General features: G+C 44.9%; 1 protein-coding gene across 8 annotated transcripts in view; it reads right to left on the bottom strand.

The window, feature by feature from the left end:
• The window catches only part of EHBP1 (EH domain binding protein 1), a 617,593-nt gene that overhangs the window by 575,695 nt on the left and 19,296 nt on the right, over nucleotides 1–22,602 (bottom strand). For all 8 annotated transcript variants that reach the window (XM_033936740.1, XM_033936741.1, XM_033936748.1 and 5 more), the window contains exon 3: nucleotides 15,235–15,292. In XM_033936740.1, coding sequence (XP_033792631.1) covers nucleotides 15,235–15,292 — 58 coding nt within the window. The remainder of the gene's footprint in view (nucleotides 1–15,234; nucleotides 15,293–22,602) is intronic.

The raw sequence follows: 22,602 nt of genomic DNA, 5'->3' as shown, positions 1-22,602 counted from the left end.
AACTTGATATTGCCGCTTACGCATCTCCCAACCTCATCACACAAAACATCCACATCATCAACGGCTCTTGGCACCCTACCTTATGGTCCGACCACTACAAGTATAGCTTTACCATCAATTGGGTGCATAACAACATTAAACCTATTCCAAGCATAACGAGTTTCAAGTCCAGACAGAAAATCGAACCTACCACCTTCTGGGACACAGTAGACCCAGCAATAGATTTAAGCAACCCCAAGGAATTCATAAATACATGGCGTACCATTAGTGAATCCACTTTGAACAAACTAGCACCACTAAAAACAAAAAACAAAATATGCAGACCGTCAGACAAATGGTTTGACGCCAAACTCCTACACCTAAAAAGGCAATGCAGACAATTAGAAAGGACATGGAAAAAACAGAAACAAGACCACAATAAAATAGAATGGAGATCCCAAATCAAACAATACAAAATCAAACTGAAAGAAAAACGAAAAGACTACTACTCCAAACTCATTGGCACCAAAAAACCAGACACCAAAAAACTTTTCAGCATTGTAAAAAACCTCACAGATACCAAACCCTTCCTCGCCACCCAAGGAACCCAGACTCCAACAGCTTCACAAATATCGGACCACTTCAAAAATAAAATCATCACAATCAGAGCCACATTCAACAACTCACAAAATATCATAGAAGAGATACTAACAAAACCCACAATAGACGAAGCCATCTCAGCAGATAGGTTATGGACCAACTTCCCAACGACACAATGGTCAGACCTGGAACGGCTGTACAAAAAATACAGCAAATCCTCCTGTGATTTGAACAACTGTCCTCCTTACTTACTAGCCACAGCATCCACTAAATTCATAGCTTGTCTCACGCTATGGTTGCAAACAACCCTCAGGGAAGGACAGTACCCTCCGGAACTTGGCGAAATCATAATCACCCCCATACTGAAAGACCCCAAAGGACCAATAGACAACCCAACAAATTATAGACCAATCGCTTCTATCCCACTATACATCAAACTCACAGAGGGTCTAGTAGCACAATATCTATCCAACTACCTAGAAGACCACCACATTCTGCATCCAACTCAATCTGGTTTCAGAGCCAATCACAGCACAGAAACTCTACTGGTATCTTTACTAGACATAGTCCGACAGCACCTCAGCAAAGGAAACAAGTTACTAATCATCCAACTCGATCTTTCGACAGCATTTGACTTAGTAGACCATCCCATACTTCTCCAGATACTAGATGCCATAGGAATATCAGGTAAAGTTCACAAATGGTTCCAAGGATTCCTTCAATCAAGATCATACAGAGTTAAGTCAAAAGATATTTTTTCCGACCCTTGGACAAACCCCTGCGGAGTACCACAAGGATCCCCTCTATCGCCCATACTATTCAACCTCTTCATAGCTTCCTTAGGTACTGCCCTAGACGCCCTAAATATAACTTCTTTCAGCTACGCAGATGACATAACCATCATCATCCCCTTTGACATCCAAGACCCCCATCTCCAATGGACGCCTGAAAACAACACTGGAAACTGTGGGAAAATGGATGATGAGCCATAAGCTGAAACTAAATGCGGAGAAAACCAAATTCCTACTACTAGAGAAGGAACAAAAACCATCACTAACAGAACTGGAAGTAAACACAATCAAATATCCTATACAAAGCACTCTCAAAATTCTGGGAATACAATTAGACAGATGCTGCACAATGCAGACACAAATATACAAAATCATACAAAAAGCATTCTTCACCATGCGAAACCTAAGAAAAATAAGAAAATTCTTTACAAAAGAACACTACAAGATCATTGTACAATCCCTCACACTTAGTACCTTAGATTACTGCAACAGCCTCTACCTACCATGCCCAAACAACATGTTAAAACAACTACAGACCGTTCAGAACACAGCCATCAGACTCATCTACAGTCTCAGCAAATTTAACCACATCACCCCCGCCTATGTAGACTCTCACTGGCTTCCGATAAAAGCAAGAACTCAATTTAAGTTCTATTGTATACTATTTAAAGTAACTCATGGTACTGCCCCCTGTTACCTAAACAACCGCCTATACCGTTACCAAACAGATCAAGGAGAACTCAAAACCTATTCACCTTTCCCCCTCACAATGGTACCCGACGTAAGAAACTATACGACACCTTCTAGCGACTCAGGCAGCGAAAATTGACCCCACCATCACCAAACTGATGATCGAAACAACAGACATCAAAGTGTTTTGAAAAGAAATAAAAACATTTCTATTTAAAAAACACGTCCTCACTAACTAATCTCCTCCCCATTCGCACAAGCTCTCCCTCACATGAATAACACATTAGTCAACTCCAAGAACCTTACCTTCCAAAAACTACTCTGATTCCTAAATAAGTATCCAACAAACTTCCTCCTTCATTATTAGGTAATTTTTCTTCTGTAACCAGTATATACCGATATTCTCCACTGTACCCTGTTATCACTCTATTCCCTACTAGGAAATTCTTTCGAAAAATCTAGATCTCTCATAATTTATAATCCTCTACCATACCATGTAAAGTACATGAATCACTGTTATGTAATTCTCTCGGTAATTATTGTTACGTAATTCTCTCGGTAATGTCCAGATCTCTTCTAATTTGTAATCCGCCTAGAACCGCAAGGCACAGGCGGAATAGAAATCACTAATGTAATGTAATGTAATGTAATGTGTGGCGGCGGCCAAGAAGGCAAACAAGATGCTAGGAATTATTAGTTAAGGGATGGTTAACAAGACTAAGAATATTATAATGCCTCTGTATCGCTCAATGGTGCAACCTCACCTTGAGTATTACGTTCAGTTCTGGTCTCCTTATCTCAAAAAAGATATAGCAGCACTAGAAAAAGTTCAAAGAAGAGTGATCAAGATGGTAAAGGAGATGGAACTCCTCTCATATGAGGACAGACTAAAGAGGTTAGGGCTCGTCAGCTTGGAAAAGAGATGACTAAGGGGAGATATGATTGAAGTTTACAAATTCCTGAGTGGTGTAGAACGGGTACAAGTGGATTGATTTTTTACTGCATCAAGATTTACAAAGACTAGGGGACACTCGATGAAGTTACAGAGTAATAATTTTTAAACCAATAGGAGGAAATATTTTTTTACTCAGAGAATAGTTAAGCTCTAGAACATGTTGCCAGAGCAGTGGTAAGAGAAGTTAATGCAGCCAGTTTTAAAAAAAGGTTTGGACAAGTTTTGGGAGGAAAAGTCTATTGTCTGCTGTTGAGACTGACATGGGACAGTATCATGGAATGCTGCAACTATTTGTGTTTTTGCCAGGTACTTGAGACTTGGATTGGCCTCCGCGAAGATGGGACACTGGGCTAGATGGACCATTGGTCTGACCCAGTAAGGTTATTCTTAGGGATCCTTTTACTAAGGCGTGCTAAATGCTAATGAACCCATAGAATATAATGGGCATGTTAGCATTTATCGCACGCAAATTTGGTTAGCACACCTTAGTAGAAGCACCTTTTATGTTCTTATGAAAAAGACTATGACTAACACTTTTTTCTAACACTTGTTAAGAATTGGAGAGGTACCTAGCTGGTACTACCTGTGGAAGACTAACATTCAAAGTTTGGCCATTTATTTTCCTCTGCATTGCTTGACTGACTGACTCATATAATGTTGGGAAATGTGAACCATTTTGAGGTGGAGGGGAAGTTAACTGATCAATTGAAAGGAATTCACTTATGAGTTTAGTTATGATGTTAGGTCTAGTTAGTGAGTCTATAATATTGTGATATAGGAAGTGGAGGGGTAGAGATATAAATAGATAAAATAAATGTAATTACAAATATATGGCAGCATATGGTGGGTAAAAGTCAATGTATATGGTACTAGGAATAGATGGATGCACAGATGTGAGAGGGAGGAGAGGAATGTCAGTACATGTTACACAGTAGTTCTATTTATGTTTTCCAGATGTCTCTCTAAAACTCAAGTAATTTGTCAAGAGTTTCTTAAAATGAAAAATTAGGTTCTTACCTGGATAATCTTATTTCTATTAATCTTCACAGGAGTCTGTACGTTAGGGTGATCAATCACCAACCATGAACCGGCTTTGCAGAAGTGTGTCACTCACAACTTTCAGGACCTCCTTCATTCCCAGTAGAGTGGAGTGCCCCTTCAGTTCATACCAAAACAATCAACCTCCACTGGAATAGAGCACAAAGGAGGAGTACAGGGAAGGAACTTCCCCACCAATATCATACATTTCAGTTCTGCACTGCAAATTATAAAAAAAAGAACAAGTATTTATATAGTGAACCAACCTGCTGCATGCAAACATCAAGGGAGCCAGAGATTCAACATTTTACTTACTTATGCAGGAGTTCCTTATGCTTAGCTACCCGACTAACAGGAAAAGAACTCCAAGTCTGGAATTTAGAAATATCCAAGGCAGAAAGCAGGTGAAACATGATATACCGAGGGTGGGTCGTACAGACTCATGTGAAGATTAATAGAAAGAAGATTATCCTGGTAAGAACCTAATATTTCATTCTGTTATATCTACACAGGAATCCGTATGCGAGGTGATATACCAAAGCAATGGCTAATGTCTAGGGTGGGACAGAAGAGCCTGCCCGCAAGAGCGAGGACACAAAGGCGGCATTCTCTCGAGCCACCATTTCCACTCTGTAAAACCTCGTAAAGGTATAAAGAGTAGACCAATCTCTGTGGGAGGAACTGCCTGAGACTCTGCCCCTAAAGATGTGACACTGTTAGTCGAGTACACCTTAAGAGAAACTAGCGGCTGCGACGTACAGTCATGTGAAAAAATTAGGACACCAAATGAAACATTCAGTTCTTTCTTAAGAAATGTTTACATATCGATGTCAAATCTTTTTTATATTTATCTCTGGAAAAGAAAATGATGTAATTGCAGGTAAACAACAAAAAATTTCCTTGATTTACTCATGAAACAAAAGATATCCACATAAATGTATATTCTAACTGAGGAATAAATTAGGACAGTGTTACCCTCTTTGGCTGAAATAACTGCAGTGAAACGCTTCTTGTAGCCATCTACCAGTCTCTGACAATGACCTGAGGAAAGTTTGGCCCACTCCTCAATGCAGAATTCATTCAGCTGTGAGATGTTTGAGGGGTTTCTTGCATGTACAGCCCATTGCAAATCACCCCACAGCATCTCAATGGGATTAAGAGCAGGCCTTTGACTCGGCCACTCCAGGACTCTCCATTTCTCAGTTTTCAGCCAGTTCTTGGTGGATTTACTGGTATGTTTTGAGTCATCGTCATGTTGCAGGGTCCAGTTCCGCATTAGCTTTAATTTTCTTACAGATGGTCTCACATGTTCCTCAAGCACCCTCTGATACATGGTAGAATTCATGGTGGATTCTATGATGGTGAGTTGGCCAGGTCCTGGGGCAGCAAAGCATCCCCAAACCATGACACTTCCACCTCCATGCTTCACAGCTGGTATGAGGTTCTTTTCCTGGAATGCTGTATTTGGTGTACGCCAAACATGTCTTTTCTGGTGTCCAAATAATTCAATTTTAGACTCATCTGTCCATAGAACACTATTCCAGAAGTCCTGGTGTTTGTCTACGTTCTCTCTGGCAAACTTCAGTCTGGTCTTGATGTTTCTCTTAGAGAGCAAAGGTGTCCTCCTTGCACACCTCCCATGCAAGTTTTTGATTGTAGAGGCATGCACTTTCTCACATCAACAGTAGCAAGAGCTTGCTGTAGGTCCCGTGATGACATTTTAGGGTTTTTGGAGACTTCTTTTAGCATCTTGTGGTCTGCTCTGGGGGTGAACTTGCTTGGATGGCCAGACCTGGGCATGTTGGCAGTTGTTTGGAAAGTCTTCCACTTGTACCCTATTTTCCGGACCATGGAATGGCTAATGTCAAATTCTTTTGAGATCTTTTTAAACATCCTGAGGAGTCCATCCCTGATGATTTTAGTAAAAATCGATGGCTTTTTAGGCAGATACAGGCTTTAGAAAAAAAGATTGTTTAAAATCCAAGTTGGTCGCCACCAGAAAACTCACGCTAAAAACGGCTCATGGGGACTTTTTAGAAAAGCAAAAAAAAGCATTGAAATAGGGATTTTGCAAGTGGGAGACCTGAATCCTGATCCCAGAAACCCTCAAAAATGAAATTTTTTAACCCCCTCCTCCAATTTTCCCATAGGAAATAATGGAGATGTACTTACAGATCAGTAAAAATGCCTGCTTATCAGCTTTCCTTGCAGCCTGAGAGAATAAGCAGCTGGCTCTCTGATACCCTGAGGGTTGTTTTACAGGGGGCCCACAGCCTGCTTAAAGCCTCTGAAAAATTTATAAGGTAAGCTGGTTCCCAGGGGAATGGACTCTAAGCCCTGAAGTGGCACGCATCAGGCTGGCTCCACAGGTCCAACCAAAAGCATTTTACTGCGAGCTGCAGTCCAGCTTCGCAGAACCTGCATTTTTCCCAGGCCGAGAACCCCCAAATATGGGATCTCAGGGCACTGTAGCCTAAAAAAACAAAACAAAAAAAACTTGTAATCGAAAATAATAAAACTTAAACAGAGCAGATCAGAAACACCACTGCACACTTCATTTGCAGAAGGAAAAACTGAAGGGGCACTCCACTCCACTAGGAAAGAGAGAGATCCTGAAAGCTATGAGTGACACACTTCTGCAAAGCTGGTTCACAGACTAGTGTGTAGATGTAATAGAATGATATCTAGAGCAGTGTTCTTCAACCACCGGTCCATGGACCAGTGCCAGTCCACAGAAATTTCCTGCTGGTCCACAGGGCCAGCACGTGCATCAGGCCCAAAACAGTGTTCTTCAACCACCGGTCCACGGTGTGATCAATGCGGCGTTATCTTCGAGCCAGCTCCCTCTTCCTAACTGATTCAGTGCACAAAGCCACGTTGCAACGTCAGAGGGAAGGCTTCCAGATGAGGCACGGGACGTGCAAGATGCAATTAGTACTATTATGGGGGCGGGGTCTGGGGTGGAGATTGAGTATAGATGGGCGGTGTCTGGCCCACAACTTAGCCCAGTGTTCTTCAACTGCAGGTCCACGGATCGATGCCAGTCCACAGAATAATTCTTTTATTTCTGCCGGTCCATAGGTGTAAAAAGGTTGAAAAACACTGATCTAGAGCTTTGGCTCTTAGGATGACTTTTTTCTTTAATCTCCTAGGAATTATTCAGTTAGATTTCAAGCCAAAGATCATACCATTTTGGATCCCCAGCATTTAAGAGAGTTTATCCAATTGGCAGAACAATTAGTAAGAAAACAAGGCAACTATGATGAAAAGGTAGGTGTAACTAAGGAGGGGTGATTCAGCCCTGAGCTGTATACTCATTGTTTAACTGTATTATTTGTTTGGGTTCTCTAACTCCATTTATATTCCTTATTCTTTGAAGATTTTTAAAATAATGTTTATACCTCACTGATTGCTATCAGATCTGAGTGATGCTCCATTAGTCTAACTGGAAAACACCAACAATATATCTTCTAGGACAGGGCTCAACAAATGTGGAGCACTGGGTCACTATGGCTCCTAGAAATTGGAACTGGTACATCCTAGCATATCATGCCCCTTGAATTTGCTTTTAGTACAGCTGCCTCAAACAGTGCATTTCCTGCTTTTGCATCGCAATTCAGCTCTCTCTGTAAGCCAGAGCTGTGCAGTGCAGGAAATTCCAGATGTCTGGCAGTTTCAAGTCTTTTGGAACCAAAACACGCGATCAGCCTGAACTTCTACAGCACAGCTCAAGCTTAAAGAGAGAACCAAATCACTGTGGGAGAATAGCAATCATCCTTTTTCTTCTGTGAACACAGACTGCAAGGCAAGGCAGCATCAGAGAGGTGAGAAGGGAGACAGTGTGAAACTGAGTGAAGGCTGGGGGGTATGAGAGAGAAAGAGATCACCTGGGTGATGGCTAGAGAGTTTGAGAGAGACAGTACATGCAAGACTGGATGAAGACTGGGGTGTTGAAGGAATGGGTGTACATGAGAAAGAGACTGAGTAAAGGCTGGGGGGGGTGAGAAAGAGAGAAAGAGAGCACGAGTCTGGGTGAAGGCTGGGGGGGGTATGAGAGAGACTGTTTCACACTATCACCATAGCCTGGGTCCCCAGCAAAGAGACAAAGCACAGTTACTTACCGTAACAGGTGTTATCCAGGGACAGCAGGCAGATATTCTTAACGCATGGGTGACGTCACCGACGGAGCCCCGGTACGGACACTTTTAACTAGAAAGTTCTAGTTGGCCGCACCGCGCATGCGCGGGTGCCTTCCCGCTCGACGGAGGAGAGCGTGGTCCCCAGTTAAGATAAGCCAACTAAGAAGCCAACCCGGGGAGGAGGGTGGGTCGTAAGAATATCTGCCTGCTGTCCCTGGATAACACCTGTTACGGTAAGTAACTGTGCTTTATCCCAGGACAAGCAGGCAGCATATTCTTAACGCATGGGTGACCTCCAAGCTAACAGAGAGGGAGGAGGGATGGTTGGCCATTAGGAAAACAAATTTTGTAACACAGATTGGCCGAAGTGCCCATCCCGTCTGTAGAAGGCATCCAGACAGTAGTGAGAAGTGAATGTGTGAACTGAGGACCAAGTGGCAGCTTTGCAGATCTCCTCGATGGGCGTGGAGCGGAGGAAAGCCACAGAAGCAGCCATAGCTCTGACCCTGTGGGCCGTGACAGCACCTTCCAGTGAAAGACCGGCCCGAGCATAACAGAACGCAATGCAGGCAGCAAGCCAGTTAGAAAGCGTCCGTTTAGAGACAGGGCGACCTAGACAGTTAGGGTCGAAGGACAAAAAGAGCTGAGGGGACGAGCGGTGAGCCCTGGTACGGTCAAGGTAGTATGCAAGGGCACGCTTACAGTCCAGCGTGTGTAATGCCTGTTTCCCAGGATGAGAATGGGGCTTAGGGAAAAAGACAGGTAACACAATGGATTGGTTGAGGTGGAAGTCCGAGACCACCTTGGGAAGAAATTTAGGATGGGTACGCAGAACTACCTTGTCATGGTGAAAAACCGTGAAAGGTGGGTCAGCGACCAGTGCATGTAGCTCACTAACCCTCCTGGCAGAGGTGATGGCAATGAGGAAAAGAACCTTCCATGTCAGAAATTTGAGTGAAGTTGTGGCAAGAGGCTCAAATGGAGGTTTCATGAGGGCTGAGAGAACCACGTTCAGGTCCCAGACGACTGGAGGAGGCTTCAGCGGTGGTTTGACATTGAAGAGGCCTCTCATGAACCGGGAAACCTGGGGATGAGCCGTGAGAGGTTTTCCGAGGATAGGCTCATGAAACGCAGTGATGGCACTGAGGTGGACTCTGATTGAGGTAGATTTGAGGCCAGCGTCGGAGAGAGAAAGCAAATAGTCCAGTATAGTTTCTACCGCCAATGAGGCGGGATCGTGATGATGAAGTAGACACCAAGAGGAGAACCGGGTCCATTTCTGATGGTAACATTGGAGGGTGGCCGGTTTCCTGGAGGCATCCAAAATACGACGGACAGGCTGAGACAGGTTCTCTGGAGAGGTCAGCCCGAGAGAAACCAAGCTGTCAGGTGGAGCGAGGACAGATTGGGATGCAGTAGAGACTGATGCTGCTGTGTAAGTAGAGTAGGAAACACAGGAAGAGGAATGGGCTCCCTGGAGCTGAGCTGGAGCAGGAGGGAGAACCAGTGTTGATGAGGCCACCGAGGAGCGATGAGAATCATGGTGGCTCTGTCCCTGCGGAGTTTGAACAATGTCCGCAACATCAGAGGTAGTGGAGGAAAGGCATAGAGGAACCGATCTGTCCAGTCGAGCAAGAATGCATCCGGGGCCAGACGGTGAGGAGAGAAGAGTCTGGAACAGAACTGGGGCAGCTGATGGTTGTGAGGAGCTGCAAAGAGGTCCACTTGCGGAGTGCCCCAGCGCAAAGATGGAGCGGAGTGTGAGAGGATCCAGAGTCCACTCGTGAGGTTGAAGGATGCGGCTGAGATTGTCGGCCAGGGAGTTCTGTTCGCCCTGGATATATACAGCCTTGAGGAAGAGACTGTGGGCCGTGGCCCAGGACCAGATGCAGATGGCCTCCTGACAGAGGAGGGGAGATCCGGTGCCGCCTTGCTTGTTTATGTAGTACATGGCGACCTGGTTGTCTGTGCACAGAAGAAGGACCTGAGGGTAGAGAAGGTGCTGGAAGGCTTTGAGAGCATAGAAAATGGCTCTGAGTTCCAGGAAATTGATGTGATGTAGACGCTCCTGAGGGGTCCAGAGACCCTGAGTGCGAAGATCTCCCAGGTGAGCTCCCAAGCATAGGGGGAGGCATCCGTGGTGATGGTCATGGAGTGAGGGGGCAGATGAAAGAGTAGACCCCTGGAAAGATTTGAGGAGTTCAACCACCATTGAAGAGATTGCTGAAGAGACGATGTCACAGAGATGGGATGAGAAAGAGGATCCGAGGTCTGTGACCATTGGTTGGCTAGAGTCCACTGAGGTGTCCTGAGGTGGAGTCGTGCCAGAGGAAGTACATGGACCGTCGAGGCCATGTGGCCCAGGAGGACCATCATCTGCCGAGCTGGGATGGAGTGATGAAGGAGCACCTGACGACAGAGATGGAGCAGGGTCCGTTGTCGGTCGGCGGGAAGAAACGCCCTCATCACAGTGGTGTCCAGAACTGCTCCAATGAATTGAAGTCGCTGTGTGGGAAGCAGATGCGACTTGGGGTAGTTGATCTCGAACCCCAGGAGATGGAGGAAAGAGATGGTGTGTTGTGTGGCTTGCAGCACAAGCGGAGACGTAGGAGCTTTCACCAACCAATCGTCCAAGTACGGGAACACCTGGAGGTTGTGAGACCTGAGGAAGGCTGCCACCACAATAAGGCACTTGGTGAACACCCTGGGTGATGATGCGAGGCCAAAGGGTAGCACTTTGTACTGATAGTGGCGGTGCTGTACCTGAAATCGGAGGTAGCGACGTGAAGTCAGATGGATTGGAATGTGAGTGTAGGCCTCTTTGAGGTCTAGGGAACATAGCCAGTCATGTTGAGAGAGAAGCGGGTAAAGCGTGGCAAGGGAGAGCATTCTGAATTTTTCCTTGACCAGACACTTGTTGAGGTTCCGGAGATCGAGGATGGGACAGAGGTCTCCTGTCTTCTTGGGAACCAGGAAGTAGCGGGAGTAGAATCCCGACCCCTTTGGTCTGGGGGTACCTCTTCGATGGCATTGAGAAGAAGGAGGGATTGGACCTCCCTCAGGAGGAGGGGGGATTGAGAGGAGTGAGAAACAGACTCTATGGGAGGATTGTCCGGTGGAAGAGTCTGGAAATTGAGAGAGTAGCCGTGGCGAATGATGTTGAGGACCCACAGGTCTGATGTGATGACCTCCCAACGGTCGAGGAAGAGTTGAAGACGTCCTCCTATCGGCTGAGGAAGAGGCAAGGATGGTGGGAGACTGGCTATGCCCTGGAGAAAAGAGTCAAAAGGGCTGAGACGGTTTTGACTGCGGGAGAGGCTTGGTCAGTGGGTGAGACTGTGAACGTGCCTGAGTCTGGTGCTGCTGACGAGGCCGGCGAGACTGTTGTTGTTGAGGCGGGTTGAGAGGTCTGGCCGAGAACCTGCGTTGATAGGAAGACTGCTGTTTGTAGGGGCGAGCAGGAGGAGTTTTCTTCTTAGGTTTGATCAGTGTATCCCACCTGGTCTCGTGTGCCGAGAGTTTCTGGGTAGTTGAGTCCAGGGACTCCCCAAAGAGTTCATCACCAAGACAAGGTGCGTTGGCTAGGTGGTCTTGGTGATTAATATCGAGGTCAGAAACTCTCAGCCAGGCCAAGCGCCTCATGGCAACAGCCATGGCAGATGCTCGAGAGGTCAGCTCAAAAGAGTCATAAATGGAGCGCACCATAAATTTCCTGAGTTGGAGCAAACTGGAAAGTTGTTGAAAAACCGGGACCTTGCGTTCAGGGATGTACTTTTGGAAGGAGGAGAGTTGTTGCACCAAATGCTTCATATAGAAGGAGAAGTGGAAGGTGTAATTATTAGCTCTGTTGGCAAGCATGGAATTCTGATAAAGGCGCTTGCCAAATTTATCCATCGTTCTGCCCTCTCTGCCAGGAGGAGTAGAGGCATAAACACTGGAGCCCTGGGTTTTCTTTAAAGTGGACTCCACTAGAAGGGATTCATGGGGTAGTTGAGGTTTGTCGAACCCCGGGATAGGAATGACCCTATATAAACTATCCAGTTTTCGAGGTGCACCCGGTACCGTGAGAGGGTTTTCCCAATTTTTGTAAAAAGTTTCCCATAAGATGTCGTGGACGGGTAACTTTAAAAATTCTTTGGGGGGTTGTTCGAAGTCCAGGGCGTCAAGGAAAGCCTGGGACTTCTTAGAGTCGGACTCCAAAGAGATAGACAGAGCTGCCGACATTTCTCGTAGAAATTTTGTGAATGAGGACTGTTCAGGTTTGGAACTGGTATCGACCATCGATGGTTCCTCGTCCGTTGATGAAGCCTCATCATCGGTACCGGGTGGGGATTCTTCCCATAAGTCCGGGTCCCTGACGTCGGTATGCGCGGGACGGGACGGTGGTGCGGATGGCTCAGTATGGTGAGTCTTAGAGAGGGATTTGCCAGAGCGCATCGAGACGGTACCGGGGGAGGAAGATCGGTGCCGGTCCTGGTCTCGGGGGGACTGGTGTCGGTCTCGATGTCGGGGAGGGTCGGCATCAGAGCGTGGTTGCACCGGAGGATGAAGTGGTTCAGCCGCGAGTACCAGCATGGAGGTGTTCAACGGTACCGATGGTGTCGACACCGGTGGTGTGGTGCGAGGCTCGGGCCGGTCCGGCACCGAAAGGAGTGGGGCCAACAGTGTGGGCAACAAGTGCTGGAGTTGTTGTTGTAGTTGCTCCTGCAGTTGGGTTTGGAGTATGGCCGCAATGCGGTCGTCCAGAGGGGGCACCGGTACTGCTTTTTTCTTTTTCGGTACCATAGGTGCCGCTCCATGCCCCGGCGATGAGGAGGCCGATGACGAGGCACTCACCAAAATCGGGGCGGAGCGTTTGCGGGGTCGGCGTGATGCCGGGAGGACCGGCGTCGCCGGTGTAGCAGGAGGGCGCTCAAGGGAAGTGGAAGGCTTCTTAGCCGGCTAACCTGGTGCCAGCGACCCCGAGGAAGGATCAGGCAGTGTCGAAGTAGTCGGTGCCGACTTTTGCGATGCCGTTGACGGCGCAGCTGATTCCATGGCAGATCCGGTGCCGAAAAGAATATTTTGTTGGATCTGTCTATTTTTTAATGTACATTTTTTAAGAGTAGCACAGCGGGTGCAGGTGTCAGCCCGATGCTCTGGACCCAGGCACTGTAGGCACCAATTGTGCGGGTCAGTGAGAGATATCGGGCGTGCACACCGCTGGCACTTCTTAAAGCCCGGCTGAGGGGGCATGAAGGGAAACACGGCCTCCGCAAAATCAAAACCGGAGGCCTGTATGGTGACAACAGGTCCCGCCGGGGCCGGTTCGAAAAATAAAGAGAAAACAAAGTTTGTTTGTTTTTGGAATTTAAAACGAAAAAGAAACCCGAAGGTAAAAGAAGAAAAAGGAAGACAAAAACGCGAGTGGGAAGGCAAAATCCGATATTTCAACGGCCGTTGAAAAATACATGCGTCTTCTTCGCTCCGCGGAAACGAAGAAACTAGGGACCACGCTCTCCTCCGTCGAGCGGGAAGGCACCCGCGCATGCGCGGTGCGGCCAACTAGAACTTTCTAGTTAAAAGTGTCCGTACCGGGGCTCCGTCGGTGATGTCACCCATGCGTTAAGAATATGCTGCCTGCTTGTCCTGGGATAATTGCCCCTTTGCTTCACTTAACAAGGGGGTGCCATCAAACAGCTGACAGGATGGTTTGGATAGGGAGACTAGTGGCTTCTGCCAGTGATATCCAGAAGCACATTAAGGAACTTATTTACTTAAGCTTCTTTGTCCCCCGACACAAAATAGGAAAAGAGCTTTTTAAAATATTTTTTCTAAAAGAGTTACTACTGATTTGAGAAGGGATTCCACATACTACCCCCCACCCCTTTTCAGTTTCACTAGGGACAATGTTGGAGCATGAGAAAGAATTATTTTAAGAGGTCTCCTCTGCTGGTTGCTAAGTTTTGGGACTTGCTCCTAGATTAAATTAAATTTCTTGAGGTCTCATCTAGGATATTCAAATATTTTTGATGTGTCTTGAGTGTCATATTTTCTCATTGTTTTTACATTTTTAAGATACAACTTTAAGAAAACGTCAAACCAAGCAATATATCATAGTACCTTAAATTCATCTTCTGTCATGTCAATCATTCATGCATAAAATATCTCAACCAAATTAAGGAAAATTTTACTCATACCAGTTAATGTATTTTCCTCCAGTCCTGCTAGACAAGCCCAGAAAGAGATGTCCCCCCCCCCTACAAGGCAAATGGAGATTGAAAAACTGAACTGTTCTAGTGACATCACAGGTATAAATTTTGATGCTGGCTGGAACCCTTTGTCTGGACTGGACTAGCAGGATGTTAATTTCTTTTCAATTAACAATGTACTTTTATTATTTTAATGATATACTGTAAGCTAAATAATAAAAACTATAAAAAAAATTTTCCCTATATCAAAGCTAATATAAGTAAAACTGTCTTTTGTAATTACTAATTTTTCCCCACAGACATAGAAAGCTTTAGTAAATCAGTTTCTAACAAACCCCAGCGCTTGACTTTGGAGATTTACTTCATTCCTCCCCTCTATGAAATCTGGCAGACTGGGGAGACAGGAGAAGGAGATAGTGTCAGCTGCAGGCTCCTAAGTTCCTGAGCTGGCTCCTAAATTCAAAGAAAATGCGTGGAATGTGACTAAGCTGAGGACAGAACTGAGCATTAATAAACATATTCTTTAAGAAGCAAGCACCCTCTTTACAAATTAGACCCACCATTCTCATATTCCCACAGGCAGCCTTCACGTCGTCTCTCTCTTTCTCTCATATACCCACAGGTAGTTTTCACCCATCTCTCTCTTTCATTTTCATACCCTCCCAACCACACAAAATTTGAAATAGCATGACCTGCCTGAAGTTCCTGTACTGAATGACTGAAGCATACAAAAATGCAGTGAGGAAACAGGAAAATCACATTTGGAACCATGAACTCACAGGTACTAGGGTGCAAATTATACAGTGGACACCATGGCAACTAGGCACCCCCAAGACCCATATTAATCTAACCTTAGATGATTTTCTTCGGCTCCTTCTTGTCCAAACCACCACCAGTTTATCTGGTTGCCTGCAAAAGAGGAAAAGAGAGTAAGACCAAGAGATTTATTTTTTAATAAATCTTGCCTGCAAAAGAGGAAAAGAGAGTAAGACCAAGAGATTTATTTTTTAATAAATCTTTCAAAACTTAATGGTTTATTCTTTAGCAACAAAAGCCTATCAAGCTCATAATCAAAAAACACAGACGTCTAAAAAGTATCTTAAATCGGCACCTGGACGTCCTAATTGCCAGGACGTCCAAGTGTCAATAATCAAAACAGTCTTTCTGTAAATCTAGTGACGTGTTCCAGCCTTTGTATGTTCAGAGCACGAGATGGGTGTGGTGGAGGCGTGTTATGGGTGGGCTTTGAGCAGTCTCAAGGGCGGGTTAGACATGGACGTCTTATAGCAATAATCAAACATTTTGCAAGATATCCTGGATGGAACTATGTTTGGAACTGGACCTGATTTAGAAAGGTTTAAGTGCTTCAAAGGTGACCAAACTGGCCACATGACCGCTGCATGCATCAAGGTAAGATACCCCCACATTCCCCCAGTGCTCACTTTACCCCTTCCACCACACAAAAATTAGAACAGAAAGGTACATACAGTGGAACCTTGGTTTGCGAGTGTTTTGCAAGACGAGCAAAACATTACCACAAACCTTAACTCACAAAACGAGCACTGTCCCGCTAAACAAGCACCCCCCCACACTCGAACCAGCATCGCCCCCCCCCACCCACAAACGCCCCCCGTGAGAACCGCATCATACCCCCATGCTGGAAGCAGCATCCACCCGCCTGCCTACCCAAACAAGCTCCTTACCTCATCCGCTGCATGCCGGTGCCATTTAAGGAAAGATCCCGCCTCTTGCCTGGGCTGGGCCTTGAGCATCTGCGCATGCTCAAAGCCCAGCCCAGCCCAGGCAAGAGGTGGGATCTTTCCTTAAATGGCACCGGCACGCAACAGATAGGGTAAAGAGTTTGTTTGTGTGGGCGGGCAGATGCCTCTTCAAGCACGGGGGTGCGATGTGGTTCTCGCGGGGAGCATTTGCGGGCAGGGGGTACAATGCCGGTTTGAGCGGGGGGGGGTGATGGAGCAGCACCGGTAGCCTCGGGGGGGGGGGGAGGAGGTGGAACGAATCAAAGCGAGTTTCCCTTATTTCCTATGGGGAAACTCACTTTAATATACGAGCAATTTGGTTTACGAGCAAACTTCTGGAGCGAACTATGCTCGTAAACCAAGGTTCCACTGTACCTGTCTCTAAAACAGAAACATCTGGTATGGGGAAGCCTAGTAGAACTGTACACAGGTGTCTTAAGTAGCCTAATGGATGGGCTAGTGAACCATAGGGAGGAGGACCAAGGCCCATAAGCCACTCTAGCCACTACATTTATGGTAGAACATGTGAGCCCACCCAAACCCTACTCTACTGCCATACAGTTGACACCTGCAGCCATAAGTGCTATTGGGGTGGTACACAAGAGGGTATAGCAGGTTTGGGGGAGGGGGTTGGGGGCTCACCCTAAATTATAAGGGGGTTATGGTGAGATATACAGCTGGCACCCTTTATATGAAGTTTACAGCAGTGTCCTCTAAGGTGTCTCATTGCTCTGTCGGAATATCTATGTGGCCAGTCCATTACTATGCTGGCCCCACCACATCCAAATGGTCAAGATTAGGACATTTTCAACCTGGATGTTTTTCTGATTGAAAATGGGGTATAAAGTTAGACGTCCTGGTGACCAAGATGTCTAAGTAGATGATTTTTTTTAAAAAATTATATTTGGACATCCAGCATGTTTCCATTCAAAAATGGCCATTTTTGAACCTCCAACTCTGGAGGTTCAGCTGGAAACATCCATTCGAAAAAGCCCCTCCACATTACCTAAAAGAAATTTTTTAAATCCTTGTTGCTTACCTGTAACATTGTTTTCCTTGGACTTCAGGACTGACAAAGCACATGAGTGAGTGACTTCATTGTATGCTGGTACAGAACAGATCTTCCAGAGTTCTTAATTACGGTAACTGTAAAGTTCAAAGCATGCACAGCACCTCAGCTAGTTCTACAACTCAATAAGTAATGCAACTCTCAGGGAGGTGAGAGAAATTGTGTGCCTCAACAATCCTACTGTCTTCAGAAGATATACCCCTGGGGCACTTCAGTGCTACTGGGCAATGCAAAATTTGTGCAGAATTCCTCACCTCCACAGACTGCAAAGAATTCTGACTTTCCCGTGTAGAATTCTGTGCAGTCTGCCTTTGCAGCGCAGAGTAGCACAGATAGGCAGACAGAAAGTTTGTTGCACAATTTATATATGAGTTGTAACAAAATGGGTATGTTGGGGGGGGGGGGTTCATTTTAGGTGGACATAATGGGACCACATGTGCCACTATACATGCTTCTCTGAATATTTCTGCAAAAGCTTTAACCTAGACAGCAGCAGAAGTCTGAATTTTTCTAACCCAAAACATTAGGGATAGCAGCTTGCTTGCAGAATGGAAAAAACTTTCACCTGTACCACATCTTTAGTGGCCCTTATGAAGGAAAGTTTATTTGTGGAACAGAATATGAATTTCTGGAAGTTAAGGGGGCCTGTTCTTTAGTAGGCCAATTGTTTCACCTCAAAAGATCAGTGATGTAGGCGTCTGAGAAGAGTGTCAGAAGTCAGAAATCAAGGAAAGGCAGCACCAGGTGATCTTACTTGCACAGATACATGGAGACAATTACAAAGTACTTAGAGATCATCCTTGAGCAGATGAGGCTAAAAGGAGGGCTTTGTATGGACAGTGGATCATTTTGAAAAAGATGCTGCGATATCTTCTGCAATGTTGATAGATCAGAATGTATGCATGTACTTTTGATGTTGTTGTTGAGGTAATCTCCTTATTTTCAAGTAAGTAAGACTAGAGGAAATGTGTTCATTTTTTATTTTCTTTGTAGACTCAAAAGATTCAGGTCCCTAAGATATAAAATAGGTGCAAAATCTCTAGGTCCCTAAGATATAAAATAGGTGCAAAATCTCTATCTACTTAGTGATCAGGATTACCTGGAATATAAACTTTGGTTCCTTTATTGACAGGCAGGTATGAGATTAAGAACATAACTAGAGTTGCCGTTGAAGCTAGCTTCAGCCTATTCAAACCATCTCTTTGCAGGATTCAGACCGTGAAAGTTTGCCTATTCACATTCTAATTAGAGATCCTCTGTATTCATCCCAAGCTTTTTTATATTACTTCACTGTTTTCCTCTCTACTACTTACCTCGGGAGGTCATTCCAGGCATCCACTACACTTTCCATGAAAAAGAATTTCCTAACACCCCTCAACCTCAATTTATGTCCTCTAGTTTTACCAGGTCCCCTTCTCTGGAAAAGATTTGGTTCTATATTAATACCTTTCAAATATTTAAATGTATGTATCATATCACCCCTGTCCCTCCTCTCCTCCAGAGTATACATGTTCAGGTCCTCTATTCTCTTCTCATACTTCTTTTGGCACAGACCTTTTAACATTTTCATCACTTTCCTCTGGACTGCTTCAAGTCTTCATATATCCTTGGACAGATACGGCCTCCAAAACTGAACACAATACTCTGTGAGGCCTCACCAATGACCTGTACAGGGGCATCAGCACCTCCTTTCTTCTGTTGGTTACGCTTCTCTCTATGCAACCTAGCATCCTTCTGGCTACAGCCACCGCCTTGTCACAGTGCTTCGTTGCCTTCAGATCCTCAGGCACTATCACCCCAAGGTCCCTCTCCCTGTCCTTGCATAACGACCTCTCACCTCCCCGCACATATATCCTCTCAGACTTCTAATTCCCAAATGCATCATTCTGCACTTTATTGCACTGAATTTTAGTTGCCAGACATAAGAACATTCTTCCACCTTTTCCAGATCTTTCTTCATGTTTTCCACTCCCTCCTGGGTATCCACTCTGTTACAAATCTTGGTATCATCTGCAAAAGGCAAACCCTTCCTTCTAACCCTTTGGCAATATCACTTAGAAACATATTGACAGAATTGGCCCCAGCACTGATCCTTGAGGCACTCCACTACTCACCATTCCTTCCTCTGAGCAAATTCCATTAACCACCACCCTTTGACATCTGTTTTTAATTATAAGGGATAGGGACTTGTATACCGCCTTTTTGTAGTTACACAACCACATTCAAAGTGGTTTATATACAGGTACTGAAGCATTTTCCTTATCTGTCTCGGTAGGCTCACAGTCTATCTAATGTTCCTGGGACAGTGAAGGATTAAATGTCTTGCCCAGAGTCACAAGGAGCAACACGGAGTTTGAACCCACAGCCTCAGGCTGTAGCTCTAACCACTACACCACACTGTCCTCCAATTATGTAGCATGAGGCTGTATATTCATACAATGTTTAAAATTTTTGGTACATGAATTCCATTAATCCATTCATAATGTCAAGGGCAATTTTTCTATCACAGATACTTGGTTTTGCATATTTAAAACTGATTTTGTTTCTGCAGAGATAACATGATGCTTCCTGGCAGCAAAAATGTTATAAAATATACAGAGTTGAGAAAAAGACCTTATCCCCCATTGTTCTTTTTCAAATCAATGTACACAGAATCAACCCCTTACCTCTTAAGTGCTAAGTTTATATATCTGCACAAGAGCATGAAGAGAATACCAAACTAATAACATATGGTTGCAGTTCTTATTTGCTGCACTTCCTAGTCAAAGACTACAGTGTCCCAGAAAGAAAGACTGATGTAAACTGCTAAATACTTCCACAACAATCATTTTGCACAACAATTCTGAAAAGAATTGGTGGAACCAAGCTAACACTCCCACAAGATGTTAGATGGAACTCTGTAGTGGAATGTTTGGAGCAGTATATCAAGAACTGCCCTATTCTGATGACATTTATGAACAAAATCGAGAGAAAATAGATGGCACTGTTATAACTAAAATCTTCAGGATGTCATGAATGATTAGTGCTGCTATAGTTCCAATTAGGGGAGTTTCAAATTGCTGGAGGAAAAAGCCTCAGATAGGAACCCTTCCACCACCACAATGGTGGTCCAAGGTGGTCGGGCGAACACCTCACTGGCAAAAAACCTCCAGACCAGCTCCCACAATAGTGAACTTAAAGCAGGACTTCTTATGGTATAAAGATAGAGGAAAAATTCCACTTATCAATAGATAGATCGGTACACCGACGATGGCCAGCGTTTCACATCTCTGCTGCCTCAGGGTGTATAGCAATCCGATCGCACTGTAACCAAAGATTTAAACAAAGCTCCAATTAATAAATAGACTGGAAACGTAACTCTATGAACCAGTTCAAGAAAAAAGCCTCGAAGACATACCTTTAAACTGGACGCAAAGCGCATCTCAAGATCAAAAGATGGCTACACCACGACTGTATTGGGTGATGAACCCGGAAGTGAATACGTGGCAAGTTTCACCATTGAAAAATGTTAAAGAAGTGTATATTGATGAAAAATACTGACTGTTATGACACTTGAATTAAAAAGATGTTTTAGTTTTTTCTTTTACCCTGTCTCCTTCTTCTTATTATTATGTATATAATTTTCAATGTTAAAGTTGTTGTTAATAGAATGCGCTCCATTCAAGTTTTGAATTTAGACCATCCGGTTTTTCCTCTGTCTTTATACCATAAGAAGTCCTGCTTTAAGTTCACTATTGTGGGAGCTGGTCTGGAGGTTTTTTGCCAGTGAGGTGTTCGCCCGACCACCTTGGACCACCATTGTGGTGGTGGAAGGGTTCCTATCTGAGGCTTTTTCCTCCAGCAATTTGAAACTCCCCTAATTGGAACTATAGCAGCACTAATCATTCATGACATCCTGTTCATATTTCTAGTGAAAGTGTTTGCTTTAACATTATTGATTTTTCACTTTTCCGTGTGTTTTTTTGCTATAACTAAAATCTTCAACATTAGGCTTAAGAGAAATGTTGAAGATATGCTGAGAATTCGGAAACCCATTTCTGAAGCTTTAAACAAAATACAGAAAAATAGCTGTTTTAATGCTGATAACTGTTGAAATTTGGAAGAAACTGAGTGAGCACTTAAAAGCAGAACCGCACAATGAGAAATTACAGGCATTAAAAAAACTGAATTGGACAAACACTGTCTCCAGCTCATTTTCATACAAATATTGTCAATATCCAGTACTAGGGTCAAAACTTAAGTGCCAAAGAAGAAGAGTTAGCTATGACATGGGTATCCAGAATCATCCATCTGTAATGCCAGCTATAATAAAATTCAGAGCTAAGAGGGAACCATTCAAGAAATACATATTTGCCAATGATGTTTTAAAGAAAGTCACACCAGTGAACTGGTGGAAGTCACTTACTAAGTAGTTGAATTTAAAGACTGTTGAAGTACCGTATTTTTCACTCCATAAGACATACTTTTTTCCACCCAAAAGTGGGTGGAAATCTTGGTGCGTCTTATGAAGTGAAGGTACAAATTTTGTTACCTTCTCCCCCATACCATTGTATAAAAAAAAACCAGCCGCCACAACACCTTTTTAAACCCACCCGCTCGCCCACTGCCACCGCACCACCTTTTTTATAAACCCCCATCTGTCGTCGCCATTCCCCCTTTTACACCTGGTGGTCCAGCGTCCTCGTTTTATTTCCTGGCCAGTAGTGAAAAAGATCAGCAGCGCGGACTTCAGGAATAATCTTTACGCTCTCCCGCTCTGCTTTCCGAATGGCTACCATAACTTCTCGCAGCCATTCAGAAAGCAGCGCAGGGCAGAGCAGGAGAGCGTAAAGCTTGCTGTTGATATCCACGCTGCTGATTTGTTTCGCCGCTAGCCAGAAAATAAGGAGGAGCCCGGAAGAGTGAAGGCTGCGAGCACCATCTGCAAAGTAGATGTTGCGGCAGGCAGGGAGGGAGGGAAGCCGGCTGGAGCTGCTGGGCAGGATTTAAAAAGGTACGGGGGGGCTTGCCTGGGGCTGGCTGGTTGGCCTGGATCTGGCTGGCTGGTTTGGGGCTGGCTGGCTTGCTTGGACCTGGGGCGGGCTGGCCTGGGGCTGGCAGGCTGGCTTGGGGTTGCCTACCATTAGACGTGCCCACCATTAGACGTGCCTACCACTAGAGGGGGACAGGGTACACCATTTGGTGGGTGCATCTTATGGTCAGGGGCGTCTTATGGAGCAAAAAATACGGTAAGGATTTCACTTTTAACAGTAGTAGCTTCTTGTGCTGGCATAAAAAGAATATTCTCTTCCTTTGGCCTCATTTATTCCAAACTGAGAACTCGATTGGGATCCGATAAAGTCTAAGGGGTCCTTTTACAAAGGCATGCTAGTGCATCTTAGCGTGCGCTA

The sequence above is a fragment of the Geotrypetes seraphini genome, chromosome 3 (assembly GCF_902459505.1).
Source record: "Geotrypetes seraphini chromosome 3, aGeoSer1.1, whole genome shotgun sequence".
NCBI lineage: Eukaryota > Metazoa > Chordata > Amphibia > Gymnophiona > Dermophiidae > Geotrypetes > Geotrypetes seraphini.
Note: the sequence above shows the minus strand (reverse complement) of the source record. Positions and strands in the feature narration are given on the sequence as shown.